Below are 24,073 nucleotides of genomic sequence, written 5' to 3'. Positions count from 1 at the left end.
AGCACGTGTGTCCCGAAGTCCGAGCGGGTGCTCAGACAACAAGGAGCCCGCACATGAGCCTGCGTCCGCGCCATCTTGGCTCCTCTCGGAAGCTGGAGAAAAGAAGAAATCCATCAGCTTCTCCGGTTTAGACGGCAGCTTCTTCTTCTTTGGCATGTCGTCACCTGCTTCCCACTAAAGTACCGCGTCTTTCGAGGTGTGTAGCTGTATATTTCGTCGCTTTAAAGGATCTCAGGCTCGGAGCTAAGTTCTCATGCAGCCATCTCGGTCAACAGCCAGGCCACGCCCAATGTATGGCAAGTTAGAGCTTTTCAACATCGATAGTCGATATATATTCAGTGGGTTTAGTGGGGTTTATGTCTGCTTTTGAGACAACCCTTTTGAAAAATTATTTAAAAAGAAAAATGTGGAAGAACTCCTTTAAGATGTGTGGTCAATTAGGCGATACAATATGCAGAATTCGGTCTAAGTTACATATTAACATATGTATAATATTTCAGTGCAATATTTGTATTCATACCTGGATCCTTGTGTGGGCTGAGATCCCAGAAGAGAGTTCTTGAAAACACCTGGGATATAGGTCTGATTTGGCTTCATTTCTGAATGCATATTGCTGAATAATGAAAGTAGTACATACTGGGCAAACTACATTTATAGGAAATGGATTGAAAAGTAATGAGAACATTGTTTTCAATTCACAAACCTATCTCTTTTAGCTTTTAACTTAACATGTATTTTCACTTACTTTTAAAAATTTCTTGTGGAGATGAAGACTTACCTCAAGATCCATATGTCCTAATACTGATGTACCCACAAGTGGTTTACAAGTATGTGATTGCAGTTTAGCTTTCCCCCTTTTCTCCTTTATGGCGCATGTAGTTTAAAGAATGGGGAACAGCTTCTGACCACAGGATAGGTCATCAGTATATGATTGGTACGTGTCCGACACACGGACCTGCACCGATTCGGCACTCTGGCTGCCTTCAGGCGCCAGACGATGGCTCCACAAGTGAATAGGAGCAGAGCTGCAGTTCTGCCGAACGGCCGCTATGCAGTGGTCGGAGCCAACTACTGCATCCCGTTCCAAACATCCAGTGCACGGAGGCAGCCGGAGTTGCAGATCAGTGCGGGGTCCAGATGTTGGACACGCACCGATCATATACTGATTACCTATCTGGTGTATCAGTTTTCAGAAATTGGACAACCCCTTTAACTTGGAGCTCATGGGCCCCAATTCAAAATCTGTAATGGCACATGGCAACTACCATGTGATGTTTCTAATACTAGTGTCTTCTAATGTGGCACAGGTGCCTTTAGGCCCCCTCCGGCACCAGGGCCTGGATGCGACTGTTTTTGCCTCTGTGCAATAAATATCCAAGAAAATACCATCACCATGTAATTTATCTCTTTTTGGTTCCCCAGAATTATTTCCCAAGGGTAGGGCGCTGTGAATAAATGACACTCTTTTTTTTTTTTTTTTTTCGGAGTTTTAAAACTAATGTTAAAATAGTCATGCGTTTCAATTGCTTTTTTAACATGAGTTTTCGGTGCCATTTTTTATTTAGTGTAATCTTGTACAATCGAAGCCTATAGAGAAAAACTACACAAACAAATTTCATACCTAGAGCAGGCTGCAATTTGCTAATAATGCCACTAATCCCCCAAAAAGCACTATAAAAGCACCAAAAAACAAAACACTTTCTAGACCTGTATGTAGAATTTTATTATATTTCACTATAGACTTTAAAATAACATTTAGTCCTCAGTGTTCAGGGGCAAAACAAAAATAATGCAGTGAAAAATACCAATGAAAAGGCCGCAAAATAACGTGTGAAAAACTAGCTAAAGGGACATTTACCAAAAGTTGTAAAAGAGAAAAGTAGAGTATTTGCCTATAGTATTAGATTCCAGCTCCTTTTCATAGGTCTTTTGGAAAAGGAAGTAGCAACCTGATGGGTTACTATGGACAACTGCTACAATTTTCCTTTGCGCCTGCTTTCATAAACCTCCCCCACCGTTTCCTTGGAACATATCAAATCCTTCCTGATAACTTTTTACATCTTTCTTGAAAAATACAATATCACAAGTTAAATATACAAGAGTCCTGAGAAGGGTCGTTGATCCAGGAATTCAGTCAAATTGACATATTTGAAGTTGTGAAGTAATTTCTCGCTCTAATATTGACAACTATCTCATAGATAAATATACACTTTCTTACTGTCTTTAGTAACTGCAATGCTACAATGCATATCAAATATTTAAGTGGGTTGTATGAGATTAGAAAAACATGACTTATTTCTCCTACAAACAGTACCATTCTTGTCTATGAGCTGAGGTTGGGCTGTAATACCAGACAAAGCCCATGGACAGTCTAAGGGCCTGTTCTCATCAGCGTACACATACAACGTCTTCAATGTCAGATTTTAGTCTGTGATTCATTCAAAGAATATAACCTGTTGTAGTAGTAGCCTGTAGGTGGCTGACATAAGGCAACCAGAATTTATAATAGGCATGCAATTTAAAAACATATATTTAAGGATATACATACACAAAACATGGACCACGTCTACTTATCGTATAACTTAATATGTTAGTTAAAATAATAAAATTATCAATAATAATACAATTAAATCTGGCATACTTGAGAATACCAACATGCTGAAGTATTCAGACCTAACGGAAATTTGGACATCCATAGACATAGACATATACATCGCAAAAACACACACATTATCTATCTATCTATCTATCTATCTATCTATCTATCTATCTATCTATCTATCTATCTATCTATCTATCTATCTATCTATCTATCTAGGGGCGTAGCCAAATGTTCATGGGCCTGGGTGCAAGAATTCAGCTTGGGCCCCCCAACACCACCATCATCATCAGACCCCTGCGCGCGCCTATGCCCAGACACCTTGCCCAACAGCCCCCATAGTATAATGCCCCCACACAGTATAATGCCCCATAATGTATAATGCCCCCCATAACAGCCCCATACCGTATAATGCTCCCCATACAGTATAATGCCCCCCATCTTATCAGTCCCCATACAGTATAATGTCCCAATATGTGCATAATAGAAAAATAGCATAATTACTTACCAATCCCCGTTCCCACGTCGGGTTGAGGATCCTTCGCCTCCTCCGGTGTGTACTATGAGTGACTCGGCGCAGACACGCGCGATGATGTCGCTACATCCCGCCTGCCTGCGTCGGGCCGCTCAGGGCACAGGGAATGCTGGATCAAGGCGATGTCAGCTCCTTGCTCCAGGATTGAATGGAACCGGGACCTCGGTGAGTGACTCGCGACCCCCCGGAGGTCTTCATACAAACCCCCCACGGGGACGCGACCCACAGTGTAGGGATGTCACGATACCAAAATTTGGACTTCGATACCGATACTTCGTTTACTCTGTGAACAGTAATAAAAAAAAAGTTCTTTCGTTTTCTAATGTGAGGCGCGAGGTGTGATGCTGAATTTTGAATGTGCCTCACATTAATAGTAATTAACCCCATCATTTTTCTCAGTCATGGGTTAATGTGTGAGGTACATGATGGGGTTAATTACTATTAGGCCGGGTTTACACAAGTGTGTGCGTTTTGCGCACGCAAAAATTGCTGCATTTTGCCTGCGCAAAAGGTACTTAACAGCTCCGTGTGTCATCACCAGGGCCGCCATCAGGGGGGGACTGGGGGTACTGCAGTGAGGGGCCCGGGCATAAATTTTAAAAAAAGGGGCCCGCACTCTGCCGCTGGAATTAATATACTCACGGCAGTGTGACTCTTACGATTTCATTTCGGTGAAAGGAACAGGTCCCATCACGAAGGAGGGGCCCGTTCATTACATCAGAATAAAATCGTAAGGGCCCGCTGGAGAGTGACATGTGCCTGCCCCTCCTCCTCCGCAACAGTGTGACAGCGTGTGGGGAGGAGACAAGGGGTGGAGTTATGAGCTCAGCCTCGGAGGATACGTCCAGCAGCAGCAGCAGTCGTCGTCTTCTTCTTCAGACACAGTGAGTACTAACTTATGTCTGTGTCCGGCTGCTGCTGCCCGGAGCCTGCTGAGAAAATCTCCTCCTGCCCCCATAGAAAGTAAATATCTTACCCACCTCTGTATTATGTTAACACCGCAGCATAGGATTGTATCAGCTCTATGGCTCTTATCTCCCGTCCTGTGTAACATGTGGCAATAAACCTGTCTTCTCCCTCTGTTTACACAGGACAGGAGAAAAGAGCCGTCGTGGAGCTGAATGATACAATCCTATGCTGCAGTGTGAACCAATACAGACGTGCTTTCTATGGGGAGGGGGTAGAGTTAGATGATAATGGGGGCAGGGAGATGATAATGGGGGCAGGGAAATGATAATGGGGGCAGGGAGATGATAATGGGGCAGGGAGATAATGGGGGCAGGGAGATGATAATGGGGGCAGGGAGATGATAATGGGGGCAGGGAGATGATAATGGGGGCAGGGAGATGATAATGGGGGCAGGGAGATGATAATGGGGGCAGGGAAATGATAATGGGGGCAGGGAGATGATAATGGGGGCAGGGAGATGATAATGGGGGCAGGGAGATGATAATGGGGGCAGGGAGATGATAATGGGGCAGGGAGATGATAATGGGGGCAGGGAGATGATAATGGGGGCAGGGAGATGATAATGGGGCAGGGAGATGATAATGGGGGCAGGGAGATGATAATGGGGGCAGGGAGATGATAATGGAGGCAGGGAGATGATAATGGGGGCAGGGAGATGATAATGGGGCAGTGAGATGATAATGGGGCAGTGAGATGGCATTGGGTAGGGAGGGAAATGATGCTAGAGTGGGAAGGAGATAATAATGGAGGGCGGATGGCACTTGAGTAGGGATGCACGATGCATCAAAACTTCGATACGATTTAGATACCGTGCACCCCCAAACGGTTCAATACCGTTATTTCATGTATTTCGATACTAAGCTGTGCGGCCGCACAGCTCAATATTGTAATACATGAATGTATGAGAGCGGAGCTGCGGCTGTGTAACACAGTCACGGCCCTGCTCCGGAGTCCAGACATGTGCGCGCCGCCAGGATTATGTGATGCGGCCAGCGCTGCACTAATGAGCGGCGGCACTGAAAACAGAACATGGCGGGCGCACTACAAAACACCCCCACATGTTCTGTCTTCAGTGCCAGAACCGCCGCTCATTAGTGCAGCGCCGCCCGCATCACCTCGTGCTGACCGCGTGCGGGGCGGGGCAATGGTTGTATTACACAGCCGCAGTCCCACTCTATAAAGGCAGAGATCAAAGAAACCTCTCATCTCTGTCGCTATTCCCCTGAATGCTGCGATCAAAGCTGACTGCAGCATTCAGGGGAAAATAAGAAGGGGGGATGCCCCTTGGATCACGTCACAGGAATCCCTGTGACGCGATTGAGGGACATACCATATATGGGCAGACAGCCCAATGTCCAATGAAGGACCCCAGGGCTGTCTTACCATATTTCCTGTTAGGGCATACTCAGGTCTGTCCTAACAACTGCCTGTGTACTATGCGTATATAGATATATACCAGTACATTAAAGTTTCAAAAAGAAAGTAAAAACATAAAGTAATGTTAAATTTAAAAAAAATACACATACACCTTTTTTACAAAACACATTAAAATAAGTCTCAATACATAAAATATACACATTCATTATTGGCGCGGCTGTAATAACCTGCACAACAATTTTTTTGCATCATTTATGATGTGTACGTTGTAAAAAATAAAATAAAAACTTCTTTCACTTATTAATGTGAGGCACGAGGTATTATGAATTTTGAACCTCCATGTGCCTCACATTAATAGTAATTAACCCCATCATGTACCTTACACATTAACCCTTTATAATTGAGGAACATGATGGGGTTAATTACTATTAATGTGAGGCACATGGAGGTTAAATTTACCATCACACCTCGCGCCTCACATAAGAAATGGAAGAACTGTTTTTTTTTTTTATTACTGTTGGCAAAGTATCGCTTTGTTATCGAAATCGCAATACTACACAAAGCATCGGTACCGAAGTCCAAATTCTGGTATCGTGACATCCCTCCACTGGAGGAGGCATTATACAATGGGGGGGGGGGTAATAATTGGGTGAAAAGTGATGATATCTGAAGGGAGGGGAGAAATTATACATGGGGAGGGGTAGGGGAAGGAGAGAGTATACCTGGGTAGGGGGAGAAAGCTTATACCGGAGGCATAGTTAGCAACAGTCCTGAATTTGCAGGGACTGTCCTGAATCTAAAGAGGCAGTCCCGGCAAATTACTGTCCCAGACGTGTCTCAGCCACTGCCATATTCAATTGTATCTGCGTCCACAGGATGCAGATACAATTGAATACTATGGCAGAGCAGGAAAGTATCAGCTTCCTGCTCTGCCATTCACCCATCCAGGAGCGAAATCCCCGGCCAGAGAGTTGCCGACACTCTGGTCGGGGATTCCTCTCCTAGAGGTAGCCCCTGAGGTCACTGTCCATATATGGACAGTGAGGTCAGGGTCTCCTCCTGGACTGGAATCCCCTGTAGAGAGTGCCACACACTCCCCTGTAGTCAGCGCCGAACATACCCCCTGTAGATAGCGCCACACACACACTCCCCTGTAGATAGTGTCACACACTGCCCCCTGTAGATAGCACCACACAATCCCATGTAGATAGCGCCACACAATCCCATGTAGATAGCGCCACACCCACCCTGTAGATAGCGCCACAAACCCCCCCTGTAGATAGCGCCTCACCCACCCCTGCAGATAGCGCCACACACAGCCCCCTGTAGATAGCGCTACACACAGATAACGTGTGTGAAGAGAATGCAAAAGCATCATCCAGACATGCCCGTGGCGGTGGGAGATCTTAGGGACTACATTTTGGTGAGTGACTCTGCTGTGTATAGGGCTTCAGTGCAATGATTTTTGTTTATATTGCCCTCCTACACCCTGACAGATTCTACATACACACACACACACACACACACACTCACTTTCCCTTTTTGCCCCCCACAGAGCCGCTGTCTCTTGTCTCTTCCTTGTCACTCCACAGAGCCCCTGTGAGGTTGCGTCTCCCCCCTGGCTACCACTGCTACCTTCAGTTCTCCCAGCCCTGGCACTTAGTTTCTCCCCTTTGCCCTCCGACACCCACCTCCTGTCTCTGCCCTGCTCCTCCAAAGAGTTTTCTTTTTAATGTGCCCTACCTCCCGCCCCTTTACATTTCACCCCCCCTCCTAATAACGAGGGGGGCGGGGGCCCAGACTCATTGGCAGTATGGGGCCCAGAAATTCCTGATGGCAGCCCTGGTCATCACCATATGGTGCGCGGCTGCGTGATTTTCGCGCAGCCGCCATCATTATGACACTCTGTTTGGATGTTTGTAAACAGAAAAGCACGTGGTGCTTTTCTGTTTTCATTCATCCTTTACAGTGCTTCTGTGTGACATGCGTGGTTTTCACGCACCAATTGACTTCAATCGGTGCGTGATGCGCGAACAGCACACAAATATAGGACATGTCGTGCGTTTCACGCAGTGGACATACGCTGCGTGAAAATCACGCACCTGTCTGCACGGCCCCACAGACTAATATAGGTCCCTGCGACGCGCGTGAAAATCACGCGCGTCGCACCGACGTATAACACGCTCGTGTAAATGAGCCCTGAATGTGAGGCACATGGAGGTTAAATTTATCATCGCACTTCGTGCCCCACAATAAGTGATAGAAAGCAGTGTTTATTTTATTTTTTTACAGCGCACACATCATAAATGATGCAAACAAAATGTTGTGCAGGTTATTACGGCCACACCAATACTGATTATGTGTATGTTTTATGTATTGAGACTTATTTTAATGTTTATTGTAAAAAAGGTGAATGTGTATTTTTTTTATTTAACATTACTTTGTTTTTACTTTATTTTTAAACTTTAATGTACTGGCATATGTCTGATATATGCCAGTACATTAGCCTGTGTACTGATAGTACACAGACAGTTGTTAGGACATACCTAAGTATGCCCTAACAACAGGAAATATGGTAAGACAGCCCTGGGGTCCTTCAATGGACCCTGGGCTGTCTGCCCATATATGGTATGGCCCTCGATCGCGTCACAGGAATTCCCTGTGACACGATCCAGGGGCATCCCCCCTTCTCATTTTCTCCTGAATGCTGCAGTCCACTGTGATTGCAGCATCAGGGGAATAGCGCCAGAGATGAGAGGTTTCTCTGATCTCCACCGTTATAGAGCGGGGCTGCGGATGTGTAATACAGCCACTGCCCCGCTCCTGACAGGAAGTGTGCGCGCGGTCAGCATGAGGTGATGCGGCGGTTCAGGCACTGAGGATAGAACATGGGGGTGTTTTGTAGTGCGCCCGCCATGTTCTGTCTTCAATGTCGCAGATCATTAGTGCAGCGCCGGTCGCATCGCATCATCCTGACGGCGCGCACATGTCAGAACTCAGGAGCGGGGCAATGGCTGTATTACACAGCCGCAGCCCTGCTCTCATACACTCGTGTACTATACTGTATTGTGTTGGATTGTGCAGTTTGCGGTGGAGAGAGGAGGGGGGGCTGTGATTTAACGCCCCCCCCCTCTCCACCGCAAACAGCACAATACAACACAATACATTACAAGACATTACATTACATCACAATACATTACATTCCAGACTGCAGCTTACCTGGAGTCCTCCGCACCGACTCTTCCATTCCAGTCTGGAAGCCGTGTCACATGACAACACGGTCACATGGTACACTAAGTATACCATGTGACCGTAACCAGGAAGTGCCGGCTTGGCACAGAAGATTTCTTTAGGAAGCGTGCTGTATGGCAACGGGGGCCCGTGGGCCCCCCAGGCTTAGGGGCCCGGTCGCAAGTGCCACCGCTGCGACCCCTATAGCTACGCCACTGTATCTATCTATCTATCATGTAAAAAGGGCAGCGATCAGCAGATGAACGAGCAAATGCTCGATCATCTGCTGGTTGTATCGTTTTAAAAAACGAAAAGATTATTGTTGTCGGCAGCACATCTGTTGCTCCCGACATGATAATGTATGGGGACGAGCAATCGGAGCAATCCATAGCTCCGGGTGACAGGAGCAAGCGAGCGCCGATCAACGATGTCTCATTGATCGGTGCTCCCTGCACCGGCCGAGTGTCGGCCGGTGTAAAAGGGCCATTATCTTATCACCACTAGCATCCCCTTTTCCACTGTGTAGTTCCTGGAGTGTCTGAAAGCCCAATGTCTGATGCAGAATGGGAATATTTCCAAGCCATTGGGTACCCCATTAAAACGATTTCACTGTCATAAATAATAATAATCATACTGTACAGAGATTGTCATAGGGCCAATTTCATAGTAAGCCAATTTTAACTTGTAAGTAAGTCTTTTTTACTCATCTAGCTATTTTCCGGTGTCTGTGATTCTATATCTGTCAGAGAATGTATTTTTATACTGCACCATTTATGAGAAATAGCAATGAATGCATGAAATTCTGTGCTTATTAATATATGCCTGAGAGGATTTGACGTCTACATAAAATCAGGGAGATGTATGGAAGCAGGGGGTGGTTAACAGCCCATGGTAGAGAATATTGTGTTAATGTGAAACCATGAGTGCAATAAAGTTGATACTTGAATTAAAGGAGCTTTGTGTTAGGTGATATATCCCGCAGATGAGATGCGATGAGTAACACTGGCAAAATGTAATACGTATCAAGAAGATAGTTCATTCTTCAGCCAGGCAGAATTGTGCTAAGAGATAGGGTAAAGGAGAGCACTCCAGGACAGAAGATTTACTGCATATGATTGAGATCACAAATCTTTACCTTTTACTGTACAGATAGAAACTGTTGTATACAAATTTCGAAAGACTAGAAGATCTTTCTCTTATGTTTATGGCAAAAGGAATGGATGGAGTATATTTTATACTTTCCTAATAAAGCTGGTTTTATCGTTTCCAAACGGAATTTTGAGGCAGATTTTCTGCCTGCAAAAAACTCTGTGCGAACCCAGACTTAACTTGCTACTTTTTTCAAGTTTTTTGTTTCATTTATTTTGATATTTGTCCTACCTATTGTGCTCCATGTAAATGAAGTTACAGGGGGGAATTTACCCAATTATTTTGCTACAGCAGTTGAATTACTAGTATCGTCTAGATTGTACATGCATTCTGTGTGTACAGTTTAGATTCATTAAATCTGCAATAATGCACATTTTAAATAAATTACATTTTAGTTGGCAGATTTTAACAGCTGTTTTCTCATATAGAAAAATAAACACGTTGCCATTTTCAGGACAAAAAAGCTACAACATGTCCTGGTCTCAAACAATAATTTTTGACATGTGGTAAGGTAGCCAAATAGGAGAAGGCAAATTATGCAAATGTATATAATGAACAGTAGTTGTTTTCTGCAATAGTACTAAATAAGTTGATTATGGTTCAAAAATATCTAAATTATTTGAACAGTTTTCAGAACTTAGTGTAACTTTTAAGAATTAATAGCTTCCTTCCACAGCCATTTAAAAATAAATATTTTCACTTTTTTCTTTCCACCTTTCAAAAGCTGTAACTTTTTATTTTTTTCTGTTAATATAGCTGTATGCGGGTGTTTTTCTGCGAGATGAGTTGTAGTTTTTCACTGCACCATTTATTGTACCATATAATGTACTGGAAAAAAATCCCTTTGTGGGGGGTGGGGTGTGACTCCTTCCTTGTTTATTGGGTTTCATTTTAACAGCGATGACCGTGGTGTAAGAATGACATATTAAAGGGTTTTCCCATCAGTGACATTTATGACATATCCACATGTCCCTCCTCTGGGACCCACACCTATCTCTTCAACAGGGCCCCCTAAACCCTGTTCTACCTCTCTGTGTTGTGGCTGAATCGTGTGATTTCCAACCATGAATTACAGAGTAGCTCGCATGCTGCTCTGCTTCTGTAATTGCTATTCACTACTATGGGAGTTACGAAAACACTGTAGCTCAGCGAGCTACTCTGTTTTCCTAACTCCCGACCATATATTAGGGGCCCCCTTTCTAGAGATAGGTGTGGGTCCCAGAGGTGGGACCAGCATCTATCTGACATTTGTGACATATCCTGTGGATATGTCATAAATGTCTCTGATGGGAAAACCCCTTTAATTTTATTCTGTGGGTCAATATTATTATGGCAATATGAAATTTATAGTTATTTTTATGTTTTACTACTTTTGCAAGAAAAAATCTAAAAATTAGTTTTGTGTTGTCATATTCTGAGAGCCAAAAGTTTTTTATTCTTCCATTGATTGAGTGGAGTAAAGGCTTGTTTTTTGCGTGGCAATCTGTTGTTTTTTATTGGTACCAGTTCAGGGTACACAGTAGGTGACCAAAATTCAGAGATTCTAGCTTTTACCCTTTATTATTTTTTTTAGCGTTCTCCTAGGGGACTTGAACAAGCGATCACTTGCACTTCCCCTGGCAGGGCTTAATAGGAGCACAAAGATGGCAGACATGGGGCCCTTTATTATGCCCCAGGCTGCCATGACAACCATCAGCTCCCTGCGATCCCTTTGCGGTAGGGCAAATGGGGAGTTGGAGTCGGCCGCCCCCATTGTTTTAATGACTTAGATGCCGCTGTCGCTATTGACCTCGGCATCTAAAGGGTAAAGAAGCGGCATCCCGCTTGTTGCAGTGAAGTGTTGGCTTTAACATACATCCTACACTCTCCACTTATTAAAAGGGCTCAGACTTTGTGCCTGCTCCATACTTTCCTTGCTGGCCTCATATATATACGGCGGATGTAGGGAAGGGGTTAAAGGGGCTGTCTGAGATTACACAAAGGGCCTGTTTTTTCCCCAGAAACAGCACCAGTCTTGTGTAAAGGTTGTATCTGGTATTGCATTCAAGAGAATAAAGCTGAGCTGCAAACAACCCCTTTAACCAGTTCCTCACCGCCCAAGGAGTATAAACATCCGGGCGGTCCACATTTAACTCTGCAAGGACATTCCAGAACGACCGATTTAACTGGTTTTCCGCTACTCAGAGGCATTTAGCTCTGTGATACCACTGTCCTAGATAGCTGTATCACAGAGCTTCAACCGGAGACCACTTAGTGTGGTCTCCGGTCATGTGATTGTTGTGACAACCTGTTTTCCTATCTCCCGACCATATAGTCAGGAAGTGGCCGGGAGACAGCGGGAGCAGAAAAAGCTAGAACGTGGTTTAGGGGGCCCCTGTTCAAAAAAACCACACCACATTGCCCTAAGGGTGTATTCACAGTGTGCTGTTTTGGCGTGGTTTTTGCAAAATCGCAGTAAAAATGCATGCGTTTTTCGATACATTTTTCGGCTGCACAAGAAAAAACATGGCAAAGCTGCACTGTTTGAATACACCCTAAATAATGTAAAAAACAGACACGCACTTCTATTTTTTTTCTAATAAAGATCTTTTTTCAATACATATATCCATCTGTTTGTCTGTCTATCTGCTACACGGCGACTTTGGCCGTGACACAGGTGGCATGGTCAAAGATCACTATGTCCTGTAGCCTACATTGCAAGTAATAGAAGTCAATGTGACTGTGTAGTAACGCGCAAGTTGCCACGACATGACAGTTGCAAGAAATCCAAACTGACGTGTTGCAGTTACTTGCAGGACACAACGCGACCACATTGACTTTCATTATTTGCGGTGTAGGCTATGGGACATAGTGATCTTTGGCATTTGGTGTTATACGTCCCTGCGACGTGATTTTCACGCGCATTGCACGGACATATATAAGTCTATGGGGCCGTGCAGACATTCCGTGATTTTTGCGCAACGTGTGTCCATTGTGTAAAACTCACGACATGTCCTATATTTGTGCGTTGTTCGCACATCACGCACCCATTGAAGTCAATGGGTGCGTGAAAATCACGCGCACCACATGGAAGCACTTCCGTGGGACGAGTGTGATTCGCGTAACAGCTGTCAAACTATGAATGTAAACAGAAAAGAACCACGTGCTCTTCTGTTTACAAACATCCGAACGGAGTGTCATAATGATGGCGGCTGCTCGAAAATCACGCAGCCGCGCATGATACGGGGCTGACACACGGAGCTGTTAAGTGCCTTTTGCGCACGCAAAACACTGCGTTTTTTGCGTGCGCAAAACGCACACGCTCGTGTAAACTCGGTCTTAGGGCGATTTTACATGTGGCAGATTTACGCAGGTACAGTCTGCGGCAGATTACAGTACAAGGCAAGTATATGAGATTTTACAAATCTCATTCACATGCTGCAGATATTGTACATTGCAGATTTTCAAATCTTTGATATGTTGTTATATTAATTACCTTGGGGGGTCTAATTCCATAAAAGAGTCATTTTGGAGGTGTTAAAGGGTTTTTCTGGTCCCGAAAAATATCTGATCGGTGGGGGCCTGACTCCCGGCAGCCCCGGCGGTCAGTTGTTTTGAAGAGGCCACTGCACTTGTACAAGCATTGCTTCCCCTTCATTTCCATTACTGCTCACACTGTGAATCGAGGACACACTTCTCCTTTCCCATCCCTTGGTTGAACTTGATGGACATGTGTCTTTTTTCAACCGTACAAACTATGTAACTTGTAGCGGCGGTTCACGGTATTACAGCTTTCTGCCATTCAAGTGTATACTGTAATACTGTCAGCCGCTTCTACATATGTGTCCGCGATTCACAGTTTGAGCAGTAAAGGAAAAGGGGAAGCAGCGCTCGTACGACCACTGCGGCCCTTCAAGACAACTGATTGACGGGGGGGGCCGAGAGTTGGACCCCGACCAAAGAACAAAAAATTGATGGCCTATACTGAGGATAGGCCATCAATTTTTTGGGACTGGACAACCCCTTTAACGGTGTTATGGCACTTCACAACATCTATAATGGTCGTACGGTGTCCGCAAACCAGCTTTGGAAAATTGTTCTCTAAAAGCCTGATTGCACACCATTCATTGTAAGCTTCGCCTTGCGCCCAGCGTGTAAGAAATGTGTATATATTTGGTATCGCTAAGTCGGCAGAAGTTGCCAAATATGTATTCAGGTGTGTTTACCCAGTGGCATGCACCAGATCTCAAAAAACATCACCTAATAGCACATAATCACATTTTTTTTCCATTTTTCCTTCAACATTTTAAAAAAGTTAAATATATCTAATATATCCAATATGTTCTGAGAAAAACAAAACCAAGTACATATAGAATAATAGAACAACAATTTGCTTTGGATTGGTTGTGGTCCGAGCACTGAGACTCCCACCAATCGCTAGAACGAAGCAGCTGAAGCGCTCGCTTTGTGTCTGTTCGGCTTTTTCCGGAAATAAATGTATCATTGTACGAACTCAATAGAAAGTCTATGAGCCCGTACTCTGATACATCAGCTTTCCTGAAAAAGCCGAAAGGACACGAAGCGGCTGAGCGCTTACACAAGCGCTTGCGCTGCAGCTGCTTCGTTCAAGCGATTGGTGGGGGTCTCAGTGCTCGGACTCCCACCAATCCAAACTTCTGACATGTCACTATGACATGTCAGAAGTTTGTCAAACGTTTAGCTACACTTTAATATTTCGGCTTCTTGGGGATTTAAACATGGAAAGGGGGACATCGCTTGTTTAATTATTGTATACCTTTTCCATCCCACTGTGCAGCCATAGTCCAAGAAGTACGTTTTTGAGGACAGTGTGTTACAAAGTTCGATCATATGTTTAATGTCCATGCTTCTGTTTTCTTGGAGAATCCCTTTAAGGAGCATTGCATGGATTTATATTAGAAGGTTTTTGCTTTATATTATAACTAACATTTTACATGTTTTTAATAGCCTTCTGCTTTTGTTCATTACATAATTGCACTTAAACAATTTGTTGTAGGTACAGTATTAAAAACTGTAAGAAATTGTGTTCTCTCAACTTATATATGTATGCAAAAAGTCAGAAAACCAACTGTATTCACACACACACGCACACGCACACGCACACGCGCACACTCTGTACAACAGAGACTTCCCTAAAGAGTGAATAGCTAAAGAAAGAAAGTAAATTATGAAGTTTGACTGAGTGCCTATTGTAGATTTATATGGTTTCACAGTTTATATGTACTGTTTTTATGTATTTCAAAATTATTGAGAAACTTAACAAATACTCTATGTTACTTGCTTGTACCTGTCCTGAAGTACAGAATTTCTTCTAGCCCATTCTCATTCAGAACTGTTGGGTACTCAGCTCAGATTTTCTAGCATCCCTTGCTGGTTCGGTATCTGGATAGAGTTGTTAACCCCTTCGCGCTCAGGTCAGTACTATTACGTCGCGCTAAGTACATCGTTCACGCTCAGGTCAGTAATAGTACTGACCTGAGTAAACACGGCGCCATCTTTCCCCGGCAGTAATAGTACTGACCTGAGTAAACACGGCGCCATCTTTCCCCGGCTCCGACAGCAGGCTATCACAGCTTAGTGTGCAGGGACCGATCGCGGTGGTCCCCGCCGATTAACCCCTTAGAAGCCGCGTTCAATAGCGATCGCGGCTTCTTAGGGGTTAAGCTGCCATCGCCGGCCTGCTACACGATAGCGGGCCGCGATGGCTACTATGGCAACCAGAATCCTAACAATGGACTCTGGCTACGCCATCGACGGAAGCCTAGTGGGTCCCGACAAAGTCAGGACCCACTATGCTTGCTGTCAGCGAACAGCTGACAGCTCTAATACACTGCACTACGTATGTAGTGCAGTGTATTAGAATAGCGATCAGAGCCTCCTGCCCTCATGTCCCCTAGTGGGACAAAGTAAAAAAAGTGTGAAAAAGTAAAAAAAAGTTGTGTAAAAATAAGAAAATAAAAGATTTAAAAGTAATAAAAGTAAAAATCCCCCTTTTTCCCTTATCAGTCCTTTATTATTAATAAAAATATATAAATAAACAAATAAACTATACATAATTGGTATCGCCGCGTCCGTAACGGCCTGAACTACAAAACGATGTCGTTATTTATCCCGCTCGGTGAACGCCGTAAAAGAAAATAATAATAAACCGTACCACAATCACAATTGTTTGGTCACTTCATCTCCCAAAAAATGGAATAAAAAGAGATCAAAAAGTCGCATGTACCTAAAAATGGTACTGATCGAAACTACAGTTCGTTATGCAAAAAATAAGTCCTCGCACGGCTTTATTGATGGAAAAATAAAACCGTTATGGCTCTTAGAATAAGGTAACACAAAAAGTGAATGATTGTTTACAAAACGTATTTTATTGTGCAAACGCCATAAGACATAAAAAAAAACTATAAACATCTGGTATCGCCGTAATCGAATCGCCCCGCAGAATAAAGTGAATATGTCATTTATAGCGCATGGTGCACACTGTAAAAAAAATAGAATAAAAAACAATAGTAAAATTGCTGCTTTTTAGTCACCACGCCACCTAAAATTAGAATAAAAACTGATCAAAAAGCCGCATGCACCCCAAGAAAACTACAATTGATTCCTCAAGGTCTCTAGTTTCCAAAAAGGGGTCACTTTTGGGGGGTTTCCACTGATTTAGCACCACAAGACCTCTTCAAACCGGGCATGGTGCCTAATAAATTAAATTAAATTAAATTAATTAAATGTCACCTCTACTTTGCTCTAAATTCCTGTGAAACACCTAAAGGGTTAATAAACTTTCTAAATGCTGTTGTGAATACTTTGAGGGGTCTAGTTTCTGAAATGGGGTGTTTGATAAGGGTGTCTAATATATGGGCCCCTCAAAGCAACTTCAGAACTGAGCTGGAAATTAAAAAATAAAATATAAATGAGGCAATACTTCGCTTCTTACATTATACTCATAATAAGCCGCGCCCACCCCGAGATGACCCCAGTTTTGACCGTTTGTATAAACGGAGACCCCTATTAGACCGTTTCAGTGCCCGGTTTTCCCAGCATTCACCCCCGAGAAGTGTATTTCTATAGATGAATCCCTGGTACATTTTAAAGGGAGGCTTCAATTCCGCCAGTACCTGCCGGGTAGGAGGGCAAGGTATGGCGTGAAGATGTATAAGCTGTGCGAGAGTGCATCAGGGTATACCTACAGATTTAGGATATATAAAGGGAAGGACACCAGTATTCAGCCCCCAGAATGCCCCCCCTTACTGGGAGTTAATACAAAAATTGTGTGGGATATGGTGCACCCACTGCTGGACCAGGGTTACCACCTCTACCTGGATAATTTTTATACCAGCGTCCCACTCTTCAACTGCCTCGCTTCCAGAAGGCATGCGGCACTGCTAGAAGAAACCTGAGAGGCCTCCCTAAGACTCTGCAGGGCAAAGCTCAGAAGGGGTGAGAGCAGGGCACAATCTAGCAGCAACATATTGTGTGTCAAGTACAAGACCAGGGAGATGCCACACCAGTACCCATGTACCTGTACGAGGTACCAGTACAGAGACCCCCAAACCAGACTGCATCCTGGACTACAATAGGTACATGGGACGGGTGGACTTGTCAGATCAAGTCCTGAAGCCTTACAGTACTTCTGGAAGCGGGGCCACAGGCATCGTACCAGGGCAACACTTTTTAGGAGAAGTTCCCCAAACTGGCAAGAAGGGAAAAAGTCAAAAGAGGTGCAGAGTCTGCTATAAGAGGGGGATAAGGAAGGACACAATATATCAATGTGACACGTGTCCCGAAAAACCAGAGCTCTGTATGAAAGAGTGTTTTAAAATTTAGCATCCATCCCTTTATTTTTAATTTACCCCAGTTTTATTCGCTCTGATCCACTTCGCACAGCTTACCCCTCCTCATCTTTCCCCTCTGAGCCCTGCTGTGTGCCCAGGCAGCTGATAACAGCCACATGTAGGGTATTGCTGTACCCAGGAGAACCAACATTACAGTTTATGAGGTGTATATCTCCGGTGGCGCATGCTGGGCACAATATTTCGGACACTGAATTGGCATATATGTATAGAAAATTGCAAATTTCACTCTGCACCAACTGCTGCACATTATCTTTTACACAATACCTGTGGGGTCAAAATGCTCACTACACCTCTAGATGAATGCCTTAAGGGGTGTAGATTTTAAAACAGGGTCACTTCTCGGGGGTTTCAACTGTATTGGTACCTTAGGGGCTTCTGCGTACAAGACTTAGCACCAGAAAAGCTCCAGTAGGCCAAATGGTGGTCCTTTCCTTCTGAGCCCTGCCGTGTGCCCAGGCAGCTAATAACAACCACATGTAGGGTATTGCCGTAACCGGAAGAGCCCACATTACAGTTTATGGGGTGTATGTCTTCGGTGGCACATGCTGGGCACAATATATCGGACACTGACATGGCATATATATAGAAAATTGCAAATCTCACTCTGCACCATCTGCTGCGCATTATCTTTTACACAATACCTGTGGGGTTAAAATGCTCACTACACCTCTAGATGAATTCCTTAAGGGGTGTCGTTTTTAAAACGGGGTCACTTCTCGGGGGTTTCAACTGTACTGATACCTCAGGGGCTTCTGCACACATGACTTAGCACCAGAAAATTCCCAGTAGGCCACATGGTGGTCCTTTCCTTCTGAGCCCTCCCATGGGCCCAAACGGCAGTTTATCACCACAAATAGGGTATTGCCACACTCAGGACAAATTGGGCAACAAAATGCGGTATTTTATTCCTTGTGAAAATAAGAAATTTTGAGCCAAAACTACCTCTTATTGGAAAAAATATATTTTTTTTTAATTCACAGCCCAATTCAAATAAATTCTGTGAAAAAACTGTGGGTCTAAATGGTCACAACACCCATAAATAAATTCTTTGAGGGGTGTAGTTTCCAAAATGGGGTGACTTCTGGTGGGTTTCCATTGCTTTGATACCTCTGGGGCTCTGCAAATGCAACATGGCACCCGAAAACCAATCCAGCAAAATCTGGGCTCCAAAGAACACATAGCGCTCCTTTCCTTCTGAGGCCTCCCATGGGCCCAAACGGCAGTTTATCACCACAAATGGGATATTGCCGAACTCAGGACAAATTGGGCAACAAATTGGGGTATTTTATTCCTTGTGAAAATAAGAAATTTTGAGCCAAAACTACCTCTTATTGGAAAATATTAAATTTTTTTGAATTCACAGCCCAATTCAAATAAATTCTGTGAAAAAACTGTGGAGTCTAAATGGTCACAACACCCATAAATGAATTCCTTGAGGGGTGTAGTTTCCAAAATGGGGTCACTTCTGGTGGGTTTCCATTGCTTTGATACCTCTGGGGCTCTGCAAATGCAACATGGCACCCGAAAACCAATCCAGCAAAATCTGGGCTCCAAAGAACACATAGCGCTCCTTTCCTTCTAATACCTCCCATGGGCCCAAACGGCAGTTTATCACCACAAATGGGGTATTGCCGCACTCAGGAAAAATTGGGCAACAAAATGGGGCATTTTGTTCCCTGTGAAAATAAGAAATTCTGATCAAAAATGACATCTTATTGGAAAAATTGGCATTCTTTTAATTTCACAGCCCAATTCAAATACGCGCTGTGAAAAAACTACGGGGTCAAAATGGTAACAATAACCATAAATTAATTCCTTGAGGGGTGCAGTTTCCAAAATGGGGTCAGTTTTGTGGGATTCCTACTGTTTTGGCACCTCAACACCTCTCCAAACCTGGCATGCTGCCTAAAATATATGCTAATAAAAAAGAAGCACCAAAATGCACTAGGTGCTTTTTTGCTTCTGGGGCTTGTGTTTTAGTCCACGAGCGCACTAGAGCCACATGTGGGACATTTCTAAAAACTGCAGAATCTGGACAATACATATTTAGTAGTATTTCTCTGGTAAAACCTTCTTTGTTACAGAAAAAAAATAGAATAAAATTGAAATTCAGCAAGAAAAATGAAATTTGCAAATTTCACCTCCACTTTGCTTTAATTCCTGTGAAATGCCTGAAGGGTTAAAAAACTTTCTAAATGCTATTTTGAATACTTTGCGGGGTCTAGTTTTTAAAATGGGGTGTTTTATGGGGGTTTCTAATACATAGGCCCCTCAAAGCCTCTTCAGAACTGAACAGGTACCTTAAAAAAAAAGGCTTTTGAAATGTTCTTAAAAATATGAGAAATTGCTGTTCATGTTCTAAGCCTTGTAACGTCCAAGAAAAATAAAATAATGCTCTAAAAACTATGCAGATCTAAAGTAGACATATGGGAAATGTGAACTAGTAACTATTTTGGCTGGTATAACCATTTGTTTTACAAGCACATGCATTTAAATTCGGAAAAATGCTATTTTTTCAAATTTTTCTCTACATTTTGCAATTTTTCACAAATAAACACTGAATATATCGACCAAATTTTACCACTAACATAAAGCCCAATGTCTCACGAGAAAACAGTCTCAGAATCGCTTGGATAGGTTTAAGCATTCCGACGTTATTACCACATAAAGTGAAATATGTCAGATTTGAAAAATGGGCTCTGAGCCTTAAGGCCAAAACTAGGCTGCGTCCTTAAGGGGTTAAGCATGTACCTGTTGACATATGGTTAGCTAATTGTAGCAATAGCTTGCAGAAATGTGACTAAAGATTTGGACTAATACATACTAATACATACTGTAACACAGGAACAGTACAGGACAAGTAAAGCCAAATATTTACCAAGTTATTCAAACCATCAAAATATAAATAAGTTAATGGTGTAGTCTCATTAGGGCATATATATGTCCTGAGAGGTGTCCCACTTGGGCTAATAGCCACCCTTCACTAGAAGCTCTGCACTCTGGCTGAACCATCCTGTATACCATATGTATTATGTGGTCAGCTATTCATTGCAATGGCTGGCATGTAATACTACATTTCCCCTGCATCGACTGATGCAGAGAAAGTGTATGACCTGCCACATATTCAGTTGTTATCCAATAGACTGTACAAGCATTGATAAGTATGATGCATGAAAGGTCCCTGGATCTTTGAAAACTTTGTAGATTGATTAGTACTTAATATAGTAATCTTTAGAACATCCTTCATTTTAGCATAAACACGTAGCCATAGTAGAACATGAAATCTTTAAGTCAGAAAAGAATGGGATTGTAGGGTCAATGAGTACCAATGAGCATTAAAAATCGATTCCTTACAGGTTCTTCGTTCCTATGGGTTTAAAAGAAGATTGTTATTCTTGAATATATTCAATTCTGCTTTTGTGAATAAAATAGCTCAATACTACTTTGTCACAATTAGGCTCCATTCATATTATGCTTAGGCAATACACTTGAGTTATATGTGGTATTTCATGCTGATAGAAGCTTTTGGGTAGGGCCGCACGTAGCGGCCCTGAAACGATCGCAACGCGGCTAACTACCGCGCCGGCACCATGTTCGGTACGGCTATCAAAAAGCCTGTTAGTGGCCGCATGTTAACGCGGGTAAACCATCCCTTTATCTGCAAAATTGTGCGGCCATGAACTATTGCACCCTTTATGGCCGCACAATTTTGCAAATTACAACAACTTACCCCCTATTCATTCTCTATGGCAGCGCCGGAAAAAGCCGAACACTGCACTCGGCTATCTCCGGCGCTCTCATAGAGTATGAATAGAGCGCCAGTGCGCATGTGCATGTCACCGGAATACCTCTTAACGAGGTATTTGTCAGCCGCTCCTACATAGTGCCAACGCGGTTGTTGGGCGCATTGCGACCGTAGGGGCCGTTCCCTTTCAGGAAAAAAAAGTGCAGGCCCCTCCCCAGTAAGGCCGGATTCCAACATAGTGTAAATGCTGCGGAATTTACGCAACAAAATTATGTGCAGAAATTTTGCAGCATTTACAGTAGCAGCAAAGTGAATGAGTTTTAGAAAATTGAATTCTCATGCTGTGGAAAAAAACCGCAGCAAAAACATTAATAAATTGACATGCGGTGTGGATTTTAAATTGTCAATGTCAATTAATGCTGTGTTTTCATTGCTTTTCTGGTACGGGTTTCTCCATTGAATTCAATGAGATGTAAAACCTGCAACAAATAGTCAAGAGTATAGATTTTTGCGGCGGAAACGCTGCGACTCTGCGGCAAAAATAGCAAGCTTTTTTGGTTTAAAATGAATAAAAAAGCTTATACTCACCACTCGGGCATTGTCATAGCAACACTTTCTTCTGTTCTTCTTCCAGGCAGGCCTCATGGGATTAAACCAATAAGTGATAGCTTAAAAAGTAAATAGATAGCAAGACAAATACTGTCTATAGCCAAGTGGCAATTATCCTTCACGTTTTATGCATCAAATACAATATTAAACCTATAAAGAAAAGTGAATGCAATAATGGCAATATAAAAAATATAAATCTTTATTGTCTACAAGTTAAAAAGACATGAGTCCAAACAACCTAAAATGCGAACAACGACATTCTCAAAAATAGTACATTACAGTAAATCCCCATAGAGCTCATAAATGAGCGAAAAGTATATAGTGTATATGACAAGAGCAAATAAATATATCAAAAAGAAGCTAAAAATTGCTAATATACAATAATATAAACACAGACTCAATAAATAAAGTTCAACTTCAACTTCTGAAGTATAGAGAGACAGAGACAAAAATGTGCAAACAATAATACAGACCCATGGAAAGCTAATGCAAGAGAATGGCGTCCAACTTGACGCGCGTTTCAGCAAGATACTGCCTTTGACCGGGGAGACCATGTGACTGCTGCAGCCAATCACAGGCTACACAGCGGTCACAAGGCCTGAAGTGTCATCCCATGAGGCACGGACAATGGAGGGACGCGTCACCATGACTACGGCCTACGGTTTCTATTAACTTTTTTTCAAGCACCTGAATTCCGCCTGAACAACAATGTGTTGTGGTTTTTCGAACGGAATGTGCTGCGGGTTCTAGGTTGGATATGCCGCATAGTTTTACGCAGTGTATCCCACCCATGGAAACCCGGCCGTACAGTGTGATATAAGGCTGGCTAACTTCAGATTGACATAAACAAATTGTTAACAGATTCTACTAATATCGGAAAGACTCAGTCTTATATGTATGGGGGCCACACAACTGTCCCCCTGATGTCTGTTGGTGGCCACCTGGAAATCCAGTTTTCTTTATGGCAATAACAATGCACGCTTGACCACCAGTGCAGGAAAATCAAGCATCAAGTTCCATGCAAGGAGAACAGAGCTATGGCCCTAAGTAATGAATTGGTAAAAGCTGCCTAATGAAATCTTCTGCCACATGTGATATCATTTATATTGTTGCAGAGGACTTATTTTCAATCTCGCGTGTTTTGCTGCTTTGAATATCTGGGAACTCTCTCTTGGAGCTCCCTAGGTGGTAAAGACCCCTAGCCAATTCCACTTTTGCCCTAATAGCATTTATTTGTGAAGGTCTAAAACGTTAAATAAACTGTATTCTCTTTCCACTTTCCTCAAGATCTTGACCCAGGAAGACTGGAACGTGGTGCTGTATAATGGAATGGCCAGTACATCACCTTGGGCTGCTCTTTACTTCGTGGCCCTAATGACATTTGGGAATTATGTACTCTTCAATCTACTGGTTGCTATTCTGGTTGAAGGATTCCAAGCAGAGGTAAAATATTATTTTATTTGAATCTTATACATTGTTTAAGCCTATAAGTGGTGGTGGAGGATGGAACGTTTTAAAATATACAGTATGTCTAACATTCCTTAAAGAATATCAAATTTGCTGAGAAATGCTTATGTCTTTGAAGCATATGGAGAGAAAATATATTTTGACAGAATGTAAGAACTTCCTGAACTAGCTAGTCTATTTGTAATGAGTTTTGACAGGAAAACTGCCAATAGATCTGTAAACAGCTAGCATTACAATTTTAAGGACCACTCGCTATGTTTCCTAAAATAAGACATTTATATATATATTATGCTAATACAAAGCAGTATAACTTTTGTTTCATACATAATAAAGTGAAATTTATTTATTCATCATTTTAACATGCGTGTTCTCTGCCACTGGTCTATCTCATAGGACTCTGCTCAGATTGCTATTATGATACTGACTGCAAGGTCAGACTTCTCAAGATACAGCAATGACGTTAACAGGGAGATCAGATGTTTAGGTATTGTTGCAAACAGAATAGCAAAACTAGCTTATTT

General features: G+C 43.0%; 1 protein-coding gene across 2 annotated transcripts in view; it reads left to right on the top strand.

Annotated features, from left to right (window-relative positions):
• CACNA1I (calcium voltage-gated channel subunit alpha1 I) overlaps window positions 1-24,073 on the top strand; it is an 884,757-nt gene that overhangs the window by 703,525 nt on the left and 157,159 nt on the right. For both annotated transcript variants that reach the window (XM_075833728.1, XM_075833727.1), the window contains exon 14: window positions 23,373-23,528. In XM_075833728.1, coding sequence (XP_075689843.1) covers window positions 23,373-23,528 — 156 coding nt within the window. The remainder of the gene's footprint in view (window positions 1-23,372; window positions 23,529-24,073) is intronic.

Source organism: Rhinoderma darwinii, chromosome 7 (genome assembly GCF_050947455.1).
Source record: "Rhinoderma darwinii isolate aRhiDar2 chromosome 7, aRhiDar2.hap1, whole genome shotgun sequence".
NCBI lineage: Eukaryota > Metazoa > Chordata > Amphibia > Anura > Rhinodermatidae > Rhinoderma > Rhinoderma darwinii.
Note: the sequence above shows the minus strand (reverse complement) of the source record. Positions and strands in the feature narration are given on the sequence as shown.